General features: G+C 41.4%; 1 protein-coding gene across 1 annotated transcript in view; it reads left to right on the top strand.

The window, feature by feature from the left end:
* The window catches only part of CFAP91 (cilia and flagella associated protein 91), a 48,177-nt gene that overhangs the window by 19,020 nt on the left and 16,462 nt on the right, over positions 1-12,695 (top strand). The window contains exons 7-12 of the mRNA XM_081137566.1: positions 2,005-2,182; positions 5,530-5,687; positions 7,198-7,374; positions 8,435-8,577; positions 10,080-10,196; positions 12,067-12,138. Coding sequence (XP_080993692.1) covers positions 2,005-2,182; positions 5,530-5,687; positions 7,198-7,374; positions 8,435-8,577; positions 10,080-10,196; positions 12,067-12,138 — 845 coding nt within the window. The remainder of the gene's footprint in view (positions 1-2,004; positions 2,183-5,529; positions 5,688-7,197; positions 7,375-8,434; positions 8,578-10,079; positions 10,197-12,066; positions 12,139-12,695) is intronic.

Genomic DNA, 12,695 nt, shown 5'->3' with positions numbered 1-12,695 from the left:
ACCATAAAGTAATTTTTTTGGATAAAGATTAATAATATAGCCAAACCTCTTATAGGAAATATCAAGATAAAAGAGATACAAATAAAGTGTATTAGGACCTGAAGAGGGACATAAATACAGAGTAAATGATTTAAGAACTGTAAGAAAATACTATACATATCTTTTGCCCTATATTTTAAAAAAGATAAATTATATAATTTTTAAAGAAAATATGAATTACCAAGTTGGGTTGAAGAAGAAATAGCAAACCTGAATGGAATAACTGTAGAAATTGGCTTGGTAAAAAAATTCTTTTAAGGGCACCAGGCCTATTTACAGATAAGTTTACCACTCCTTTAAAAAACAAGTAAGTTCTGATTTATGCAAATTTTTCTAGCAAAGAGAAAGAATGAAGTTTAATTTATTCATTTTAATGGAGCTAGTATAGCCTTGATTTGAAAACTGAAAAAGGATAATACTAAAAAGGAAAATTACAGGGCTATCTCATATATGAAGAAAATGCAAAAATTCTAAACAAAATACCAGCAACCAAATCTTGCAGTATTTAAAAAGATGACTTATCATAAGCAAGTGGGTTAATCACATAAATTCAAGTTTAGTACAGCATCAGAAAACTGAAGTAATTTACCATTTTAAAAGAAAATGTAGGAAAAAAATACTTCAATAGATGTTTGATAAGATTCAACACTCATCTATGATATAAACTCTAAGTAAACTGGGACCAGAAGGAAATTTTTTTAAAATATGTCTTTATTGATTTCAGAGAGAGAAAAGGAGAGGGAGAGAGAGAGATAGAAATATCAATGATGAGAGTCATTGATTAGCTGCCTCCTGCACGCCCCCTACTGGGCATTGAGCCTGCAGCCTGGGCATGCACCCTGATCGGGAATCCAACCGTGACCTCCTGGTTCATGGTCGACAACTCAACCACTGAGCCATGCTGGCTGGGCCAGAAGGAAATTTTAGTAATTTAATAAAAGGTGTCTACCATAGCCTTCAATAATAAATATAATACTAAAGGTGAAACTTTAGAAGCTCTACCTTAATGTGAAGAAAAAGACAACGATCCATCCCGTCGTCACCACTGTTACTTAGCAATGCAGAGAACATCCCAGACCAGAGCTCATGGAGCCAGGTTATGACCCCTTGCCCATAGGGACATGCGGAAATATGGGTGGCATTTCTGTGTCTGATGATGCCCAGGAAGTGCTCCTGCATTTAGCACATGGGATGTGGTTTGGGGGATAGGCTGGCATGGTTACTAAACATCCTGTACTGCATGCGGCAGTCCCATACAACAAACGATTGTCCAATTAGGCAGTAATGGTGCCCTGGTTGAAAAGTGCTGGGTCAGTGCAGTAAGATAAGAGAAAATAAATGAGGTATGAGGATTAGAAAGAAGCAAAACTAACTTTATCTGCAGACAGTACGCTCATTTAAAATATCAAATGAAATAAGAAATTATTAGAACTAAGAACTTGAGTTCAGCAAGGTAGTCAATTATAAAATCGGCCTACAAAGCTCAGTAGCTTTCCTATATATGAACAATACCTAATTAAGAATGTTACTTAACAAATTGCATTTTTCATAGCAACAAACAGCAAAGTACCTAGGAAATCTCTTAATAAAAACACGTGCAAGGCATTTATGGAGGAAAATTAAATTGTGACTTTCTGCAAATTGCTTTGATACTTCTTTGTATTTCAAAAAATTGACTTGTCTAATACAGGGCATATCAAGGTGTGATCATTCAGTAACCACATAATATTTTTGAAATACTTTCCAGCATCTTATATGCAGCTAAAATGCCTTCTGGCTGAATTACTAACAAGAAGCAGTGCAGGGCACAGCTTGTAAGGCACCTCTAGAAGGTGTTTCCTAATATTTTATCCTGGCATAACCTTAAATTTAAAGAGTACAGGAGCTGAAAAGGAGCATATTAAATACCGGCAGGTACATGAGTTTGTCTGTGTGTCTCTAAAGTGTTTTTGCTTCGTCCTTCAGGCCGAGGTCTCCCAGCAGGACAAGCTGAAGTGGAAATGATAGAACGAGCCCGGGAGAAGCGTGCCTGGGAAGCCAGCCTCCCCTCTCTGGGTGACACCTCCCAGCTTGAGAAGAGGAGGAAGATGCTGAATGAGATGGAGAGGAAGGAGTGGGCCTTCCGAGAGCAGGAGATTCAGAAGTAGGTTCTCCATCACCCAGACAACAGCGCCTGTGCTCACGGAAGTAATGCTAATACTTTTCATCTGTAAAGCATTCTCCCCAGATGCATTAGGTTTAAAAATCATCCTCAACCTGTAGAGACAGGAAATTGGGTTTCTGGTTCTTTCAGGAACAATAACTACGGTTTTCTCTCCATTGATATAAAAATGTATAGTGCCCTCTGTGTGTGTGCAGTGCAACATGGAGCCAGATCTGAGCAATTCCTCAAGCCACCTCTGGTTCTTCTCTTCCCTTTTCTCTTTAGTCTCTAATCTAGGCTGTCGTAGAATCCCACTGATTTCTGCATAATGTCTTTCAAACTGTCCCGTTCAGTTCAGTCCCGGTGCCACTGCCCCTAGGTCTCAAGTGCACTACCCCTAGGTCTCGGCCCTCGTCATCTCCATCAAACAGCCTCCTAGCCGATCCTGTCTCTCGTTCCCCCGGGACTGGATTCACAGCCAGAACACCGTGGGTTCTAGCGAGAGCTAATGGGGCATTTTCTCTTTAAAAGTCAAATTGTGAAATTCTTCAATTAAGAGATGAGCTCAGAGCACATAAATAACAATATGCTGAGGTATTTCTGGTTGAGCTTTCAGTCCTTTTAACTGATGTATTTTTAGTAATGAGGTTGTCTCTGGAATATGTAGAAATGACACTCCTGAACAAGAGAGAAAGGAAGGGAACTTACCAAGGTCGTCCTTTTTCCAGGCTGTGATGAGGTACTTCATTGCTCGTAACAATGCTGCTGAAGCCCCTGACAGCATGCTCACATACAAGAGAGTTAGGGACCAAGAGACTCTGGGACTCAGAGTGGTTCTGAATTCAAAATATGTTTATCTTTTTGCAACACCCTCTGATTAACCCTGAATCAGGACTGTGTGATGTTTCTGTAAGAGCTTGCAATTTAATAGAAAATACTGTCTGGAGCAAAGAAGGTAGCAAATATCCAATCCTGTTTGCAGAAATTTAAGTTTATTGCTGCAATTTGGAGAGCTATATTCTTGTCAGAAGGACATTAAAAATATTAAAAAATATATCTGGCCAGGATGAAGACATCACCTGAGAAAGTGAGTACTTTTGTTAAGCCGAAGATAATTCTAATAAGCATGTTTTGCGTCCCTCCTATGTGCCAGGCTCTGCGCTGTGAGCTGGGGAAACAGGAATGAACAGGGAATGGCCGTGCTCCTCATGGTCCACTGGGGTGGGGAGGGGCGGTGGTCGGGGAGGGGGTGAAGGACCTTGAGAGCCACAGCCCTCCAGCAGGTCTAGCAGATGATGTGCTGCTCTACACACAAAGCGCTAGTGGGGCCCAGGCTGAGCACCATCAGCTCTGTTTGAAGTGGTTGGAGATTGGGGAAAACTACTGAGAGGAGGTAGCCCCTGAGCTGGGTGTTGAAGGGTGAGTCAGAAGCCACCAGGTAGACAGCAGTGTCAGCAGTGATGATGATGACGGTGACAGTATTCATGGAGCACGTGTCACTTATAAAGTACTTACTATGTGCTGGAACCGAGTTCCAAATCAGCAGTTCTGAACCTGCGGTCCAAAGACCAGCAGCAGTGTCACGATCTGGGCACTTGTTGCAGAGGCAGGTCGTCAGCCCCCCCCCACACACACACTGAATCAGGGGTGGGCGCAGCAGTCCGTGTCACAGCAAGCCCTCCAGATGACCTGACGCCCGCTCGTGTGGGAACTGCTGTTCTAGCGCGTTGTACACCTCAACTCATTTAATGCTCACGGCAACCTAACGGGATGGATACGATCGTCGTGTCCATGTTATGATGGAGGAAACGGAGGTAAGGGAAGAAGCTGAGCCTTGAACCGAGGATTTCTAACTCTGGAAAGAAAGGTCACCTTTGGCTTACTCTTTAAAACCCACCCCCGTCCCTCTGTATTCACTTGTCAGCGTGCCCTGCCCTCCCATCACATTCTCTTTGAGAAGTGGCGCCAGGATGACACCTTGGCTGTCTTTAGTCCTGTTGAGTGAAACACGCAGCTGCCTCTGCCAGGCCTCGCTTCTCTCTTGTCAGGGTAGCAGATGGCAACCCCTGTTCCTTCTCCACACGGCCCAGCCACCGGCTCCTCTAAGCAGGCCTCCCGCCCCTCCTCCCCCCACGGGCGGGGAATCGAGCTAGACACGGGGCCCATTGTCTCTTCTCCCACAGAAGGCTCTTCTATCTTCTGGTCTGGGGTTTACTTCCTGTGTTGCAAATGCTGGTGTGTATGCCCACTCCCCTAGAAAATGCTTTCTGGTTTGAGGTTTATCCCCTGTGTTGCAAATGCTGGTATGTATGCCCACTCCCCTAGAAAATGCTTTCTGGCCTGGGGTTTACCTCCTGTGTTGCAAATGCTGGTGTGTATGCCCACTCCCCTAGAAAATGCTTTTTCAGAGCAGGTGCTTTATCTCGCTCGTCATTCGTTGTTTGCCTGGTGTGTTGGTGAGCACTTAATAAATATTTAGCAAATGAACAACTGAATAAATTCCTGCATGGATTTTAAAGCAGGAGTAAAATGTTTAAATCCATGTTTTAGGAATGAACATCTTGATAGCTACGTGGAACAAGGACTGAAAGGGGGAAAGACTGGACTAGCATCCAGAGTCCGAGTTAGGAGAGGGGTGACAAAGGTGAGCTAGGGGGTGGATGCAGAAGTGTTCTAGAGGTGGAATCATTAGAGGGAAGATGACATAGAGAACAGGTAGATTTCTGGGGGAAGAAGTGAGTGGGGTTTCACTGAGGTGGTCAGGGGATAGCTAGAGATTTAAGTAGACAGAAATTCTGGTTCGGAAGTATCTGGGCTGGAGGTGAAGATTTTAAAGTCACGTGTGTGTGGTTGTATACACATGAGCAAGGTAACCCTGGGAGAGCAAGGTAAAGGTAGGGGGCAGGGAAACAAAGGTGGACTGAGTACCTAGAGGTGCCAGCCACTGGCATTCGCACAGTCGCTGCTTGGGACAGCGTGCCACAACCCCGCTTTCTCCTCACCCCTGTTGCTTAGCCCCCCAGCACCAGTCGACCTGGATCTGTGCATGAGCATCTTGTTGGTCATTAGGCCCATCTGCCTAGAGAGCCTTTCTTTCGCCCCATCTACCTGGCACACTCTTGTTTGCCTTCAGAACTGCACCCATATATATTCTCATTATACTCTCACTATTGAGTCATCCCCCCAGACCACCATTTGTCACACTTTTGCCAGAGCGGTCTTTTTAAAATACGTGCATACGATACCAGCCTAAAGGGAAGATCCTGCTTGCAGCAGGTGTTCCCTTTCTAGTAGAACCCCTGTCTGAGGCGCCATGTACTTCCTCATGCTTTGTCATTTACTTGAAGACTGCAGGAGATTCGCCTGGAAGTTCTAAAAGAGCTGCTGAGGAAACGTGACAAGAATCAGCAAGAAGTGACTACCAAGAACTTGAATGCCCAGTGGTCTAAACTGCAGCAGGCAAAGGAGGCGAAACTGGCAAAAATTCGCCGTACACATGTCTCAGGTAATGGCGTAGTATGAACAGTAAGGAGAATGGAAACGCTGGCTTTGCTTTGGGTCTTTGATCCAACCTGATTTAACGATGACGTGATTCTGGTTTGGTCCTACGTTATTAAACAGGTAAGGGATGGGAGATGAGTTACTTCCCAAAAGTAGAAGAGTGGAGGAAAATTCCTTACTAAGAAAATCAAGTAATGATGTTCTAACAGGCAGCTAAGCTGTTGACATTGTGTGTGTGTGTGTGTGTGTGTGTGTGTGTTTGGCCCTGGATGGAAAGTCCTGTTTCTCAACCTTTTCTTCATCATTGTCCCTTAAAACAGATGTTCAGACATCTTTTTTCCTGCCCTCGCCTCCCATGAATTGTAACACTGCAGGTATACTGTATATCTGTTTATGTACTTCAAGTATATCTGTACTTTATGCATAAAAAGAAGAGTCAGAGGAAGATTAAGAATAACTAAATAAAAATTTAAAGTAAAATTTAAATTGATTACCATGCTATTTAACTTTATAGTTATATTAAGCAACTTTTAATATAATTGATTTACTTATAAAAGTTGTAATATATCAATTATATATGCAAATTAATAGCAATATAATCACATTTTAAAAAAATCATTCAAAATTGTCATTGTTCAAGCAAAAGTAAAACAATTACAAAAATTAAATTCTTTAAAAACTATTTTTAGTGAATTTAACTTTTAACTTTTTCTTGATGGGAGAAAATAGCTTTTAACGTAACTAGCTGCATTTAGATATTGTCAACATATTTTTTCTTCAGAACTTGACGCGTTCTAATTTATTCTGGTGTTAACCAAGATGAGCAGAGATTATTGAAAAATCTATAGTCTTCCCTCCCTTTTAATCATTCTCCTAGGAGAGAATAGCCAGTTCCCTTAGTCTCCATTGAATATGTATTTTTTCAGTTACTTTGAATTTCTTTCATTTATTTAGCAAACTTTTATTGAATACCTTTTCTTGGCCCAAAGCTCGGAATGCTTTTATAAAAGATTTCTGATGAGCCCTGTGCAGTGTGGCTCAGTGGTTGGAGCACCAGGCAGCGCACCCAAGGGTCATGGGTTCTATTCCCGGTCAAGGGCACGTACCTAGGTTGCAGTTCATCACCGCCCCAGTCAGGGTGCTTCCTGGAGGCAACCAATGGATGTATCTCTCTCACATTGCTCGCTCTCTCTCTTTCCCCCTCCCTCCCTCCCTTCCACTCTCTCTAAAAGCCAATGAAAAAAATATCCTCAGGTGAGGATTAACAAAAAAGAGAGAGATTTTTGATACTAATTGAAGACACTAACTCGTTCAGCCCTGTCACTCCTGCCTGGGGGACAGATGACAGACTTCTGTTTTCAGTGTTCCATTCTCGCTGCAGGGAGTGGCCATCACGAAATTCATTCAGTTCAGCAGCTTCCCTGAGAACAAAACTAGAACTGGTTTACTCTTCTGCATTTGGATAATTCAGAACAATATTTTGGAGATAGTCATGGAGATATGCTTTATTTTAGCAATCAGAAAGCTTATGGGAAAGAAGAAGAATGTAGAAGGGAAGCTGGAGAGAAGAAATATCATCAAGGACTATTCTGATTATGCATCACAGGTCTATGGACCTCTATCTCGCCTTGGTCGTTTCCCAGACAACGCAGAGGACTTTTTAGTAAAACACTATCTCGACACCTATGAAGGTAAACAATTTACATAATTACAAGTTCAGTATAAATTAAATATGTAATTTATATATATCCTGGGGAGGAGAGTCTTCCTATGCCTTGATGTAAGCAGTACTTTACATCTTTTATACTAGTGATTAGGATTATCTATTGCAATTCTCAATTGATAAAAAAATACACCAGTCAGATTAGCTAAACAAATATAAGACTGCATAGTTCAATAGTGGTGGAAAAATATATATATAAGTTAAATATAAAAAACATAATTTAGATTAAATGCTAAACAAATAAAAATATTTGTAAGAAATAGTAATACATTTTATATTATTAATGAGTTGATACAAACTAACAAAAACTACTAAGACCCAAATAAATAAATGGATGCACTGTACAACAGTTTATCAAGTAGTAAAGTCAATTAGCTGCTAAACATTGAAACATGTTTAATGTCACTAATAATCAGTTATGCAAAAATGAAATAGAAAAGGTTTTTATACCAGAATTATGAAACAAAGAAATACATAATGAAATCAGTCCTTTAACAAGAAATTCCAGGAAACTAGTGGGCAAGGGGATGAAAAACCAGGGATAAATTCACGGAGAGGATTATTTCTGCTATAATGTTCAAGAGAGGCTTTTATTTAAATTTCAGTTGACAAGTTGAAGCATCATGTGGCTAAGACCCTAAGTTGGTGGTCAGAATGTTGAGCGTTTAGCTCTGGCCCATCAGCTCCAGAGTAGGATATGATAAATTGGTCTACATCCACTTTGGAATGGCAGTGCCATGTATCATATGATCATGAATTTTCTGTTGATTACTGTTGTGGAATTTATTTTTTTTTAGGGCAATGTTTTCATTTTAGAATGCATCTCTCATTTTTTAGTATAAATCACTGAGAACATGAATTTATACAGAAATTTGCTTTATACTTTGGGGATGGTTCAGTTATATGAGATACACCTTATCAACAATTCTAAATGAGACTACTTGGCAAGCAGCTGTTAAAATTAACAATATGCTTTCAAAATGCTTAATTTAAGCACCAGTTACTAAAAACGTGCTTCCTTTCCGTAGGATTAGTCGAACTTGAGTCATGTCTCCCAGATTTTGTGACACAACCCCGAATCAGACCTCCAAAACCTAAAGTCACAACCACCAAAGCTGGCTTTCTAAAGAGGGCAGCAAGGATGGACCATGAGTTGGCAGAGGTTCATAAGGTATAATCCTTATCTGGAAGACAAGATGCTTCTAGGGGGACGTTTGCTGAGAAATACTACACTCCAAAAACCGCACTTTGTCTTGGGCAGCAAAGTCCAGTAGTTCTCAGCACACAACCTTTCATTCCTCCACCTCTCTAGACTTTTCTCTCTGGAGGTTGCCTGTGCTGTGCTGAATCAATATGTTTCCCCCCCGCCCCATTTTAAACTGTAGGAAAACCTCTTGGAGGTTATTCTTTCCATTTGCAGAAGCCATGTGACTGTCTAAAAGTGGCTCTGACTTTGAAGCTATATAAATTTGACGCTACACTGAGGCGTAGTAAGTTTCTAGCGTTACAAATTACCATTGGTTTTAATAGTATAATAGGCCCAATTTTCTCCCTTTTAGATTTGCTACCTGGGCATCATGAAGAAAGGGAGTCATGTTCAACTCCTCTCTCATCTAGTTTAAAACTTAACTGAATGAGAAAGTTAGACGGTCATCCCCATGAACCAACTACGCAGCACCCACCAGCTGGGCTTTCTGTTTTGTTCACTGGACAACAGGTGTTCAGGTTTGGGTACCCCAGAACGTGGTTAATGATAGTGTGCCCAACCTTTACCATGCCTCAGGATCACCTGGAGGGCTTATTAAACACACAGTGCTGGGTCCCACCCCAGAGGTTCTGGTTCAGGGGGTCTGCTGTGGGGCTAGGGTACTGGCACTTTGTACAAGTTTGCAGGTGATGCTGGTGCTGCAGGATCCACTCTTGGAGACCCCCTGGTTTACGACATATGCTCATCACGGGCCCATGCATGGTCGTTTGTTCGGTTGGTTTTAGTAATAGAGTAAGAATCCACGGGAGCACGTACTCTAGATAAAAGTTAGGACCTTGACAGTCACCTGTGTACGTCTGTGCGGCTCCTTCCTTGTCCTTCAGTCACCCACTTTGAACTCTCTGTGTTCACCATTCTCTCACTTTCTGGAAGATGCTTTTGGTAAATACTCTTTATTAGGGTAATAAGTACTCTTTATTACCTTCCATTCTCAACTTCCTAAAGCTTTAAATCATGTGTTCATGTTGAATTTTATCAAATGTTTTGTCTTCATTTGTTGAGCTAATTATGTATTTTTTCCCCTTTTAAAGTTATTGCATTAAGAAAGCGTTAGGTATTTTTGTTTTTTTTTGTTTTTTGTTTTTAACAAATAATAATTTATCCTTGCATACCTGGGATGAAGCTAACTTGGTCAAGGTGTATTATCGTATTTTTAATACATTGTTGGATTTGATTAAAATGGATACACCTAGAATACATGCCATGTTTAGTCAGTAGTTAACTTAACCTTGGGAATGTCACAGCATCCCTCGGGAGGTGCGATCGCCCTGGTTTGGACTTGTTCCAGCTGTCCCAGCATAGCCATAGGGAAGATTATTTCTGATCGATGCTCCAATCTGTGGCCTAGACGTGTCAGGGGAAGAAAATACGAAGGTAAGAAGTGACAGTGGTTGGTGTTCTTTCAGGCACTGTTGGATAAGAAGAGTAAAACTTTCGAACCAAAGAAACCTCTCGTCTTTCTTCAAAAGAAGCCAATACCTCAGCCTCGGCTTCCAACGCCCACCTTGGAAATCACTTCCAGTGTAAGTTTGAAATCTTTCTATGTGAAATGCTACATTCAGCATCACTGACCATTTATTCTTAGGATAGTTTGAGTTTAAAAGCAACCTAATGTAACTGTCAATTTATGTTTCCTTTATTCTTATTTTCAAGCATCAAACACACAGTCACAAAAACAAGCAAAATGAAATAAAATGAAATCTAAACCCAATCCTTTTCAAGAATTAAAAAACACAAAGAATAAAGTTTTCCCAAGAAAAATGGGCATCAGAAGGTCATCCTCATGTATGTCAAATAATTTTTTAAAAAAAAAGATTGAATGGTGATCAGTTATTACATCTATTTATCCACAAAGGAAGGTGGCTGATGACAGCTGGAGTCAGAGGGGAACAAAATATCAGAAAGTCATCAAGACAGGCTGACTTCTGAGGTAGGAATGGCTCAGAGAGTTCACCTGGAAGGGCCATTCCTCACCTTCATAGATCCCAAACTCAGTGTGAACAAGGTACCAGAGTTGGCTAAGACTGACCCAGACTAAACAAACCAACAGTGAACTGCTAGAGATGCCAGAATGCAAATGTATTACTTTATGGAGAGAAATATAACTGCCTGGTGGATCACAATGTTCCTCTGGTAGGTAGCCTGTTATTTCCCCGTAAAGGGCAATTCTCAGAAGAAGCCAGATTGTATTCAGGAGGCCGTGCTTTGTCAGAGGGAGGAGAGTGGCCAGGAGACCTCACTAGTGCCTCTGATAGGTGAGCCATGGAAGGACTGGAATGCTCCCAGTGACTGGCTAGGACATGCTCTGGACAACACCCCCTCTTTAGAACTTGTGGGACCACTGCCTGTGGTTAACACATTGTCCAACATGGGCTAATGCCATTGATTTTACTGTCGCTTTCTTTTGCATTCAGAGGTGACTTAGATTTGCACCCTGATCTTTCTGCTTTTAAGACATAGTTATTTGAGGTGATTTTTGTAAATATTGTCCACTATATTCTTTTTAAAATATATGTATATCTCGCCCGGCCGGGCGTGGCTCAGCGGTTGAGCGTCGACCTAGGATCCAGGCGATCGGGGTTCGGTTCCCGGTCACGGCACATGCCCAGGTTGCGGGCTTGATCAGTGACTCTCATCATTGATGTTTCTGTCTCTCTCTCTCTCCTTTCTTCTCTCTGAAATCAATAAAGATATATTTAAAAATAAATAAATAAAATATATGTATATCTTTATTGATTTTAGAGAGAGAAAGGGAGAGGAAGAGAGAGAAATATCAATGATGAGAGAGTCTTTGATGGGCTGCCTCCTGCACATCCCTTACTGGGGATAGAGCCCGCAACCCGGGCACTTGCCCTCACCGGGAATCGAACCACCATCTCCTAGATCCTGGGCCGATGCTCAACCACTGAGCCACGCCGGCCAGGCCACTATTATTCTGATTTTACCAGTTTTTCTAAATTCTTGTGAGAAGCACCTCCCTCTAGACTCTGACATAGACTAGCTGCATTCTTTGTCTACTTGTGATCAAACATGAAAAAATTATTGCAAAAGAGATCTTAATCAATAATACTTTGTGCTTCAAGAACAATTTTGCTGGAAAGTATAGAAAAATGAAAATGGCTTAAATTATAGGTGTGTGAAGGTGGATGAATTTTTTGCTTTTGATATGATTTGTTATGATATTTGTGATAAAAAAATAATAATGAATGTTAATAATACAGTAAGTGACATTTAAAATACTCTATGTTCAGTGAAGGTAGGGACTATTTTTAGTTTGTCTTTAAATCCTTCTGGCATCTAGCACAGTCTCTTTTGCTTGATCTAATTCTTCAAAGAATCATTTGATACTGACTGCTGTTCTTAAGCTGCTTGGTTCTCCGTTTGTTCTCTTAGGAAGAAGGAGACGTGGAAATGGCCGTCATCTACCTTCAAAAGTTACTCCGGGGCAGAGTCGTTCAGAACATGGTATGTAGGATCCGACCGCCGGCACAGGTTTACAGAACCGTACGTGCTTGGTTCCTTGGGGTGAATTCACCCTGCTGTCCTGTGGAACTTCACTCTTTCTTTTCTGTTGTTTAACTTTATTTTTACTGTTTACACTATTACTGATGTCCCCACCCCTCCCTTTGCCAGCCTCCGCCCAGCCCTCACGGCCCCCTCCCTCGGCCAGCACCCCCTGCCGCCTGTGTCTGTGGTTATGCATGTTCTTTGGGATTATGCTCTTGAGTTTCAGCCCCATTCCCTTCTACTGCCATCGATCGTCCAGATGGGTGACACACTGTGGAAGAGAGGAATGACCTGCCTGCTCTTTGCCACAGTTGTCACCAACACAATGTGAAACTAATGTCTTCCTTGGAATTGCTAAACCCAGAAATTTTCTTGCCTGGATTTTGACCATTAAAACTTCACCAACCAAGCGGATTCCGTAATTTTCCACAAAGTCATAATATAGTTATTTGAGCTTGCACGTAGCTGGCAATATCTGAGTAATAAATTAAATAACTAGATAATAACTACAGTTT

The sequence above is a fragment of the Miniopterus schreibersii genome (assembly GCF_964146895.1).
Source record: "Miniopterus schreibersii genome assembly, chromosome: 5".
Lineage (NCBI taxonomy): Eukaryota > Metazoa > Chordata > Mammalia > Chiroptera > Miniopteridae > Miniopterus > Miniopterus schreibersii.
Note: the sequence above shows the minus strand (reverse complement) of the source record. Positions and strands in the feature narration are given on the sequence as shown.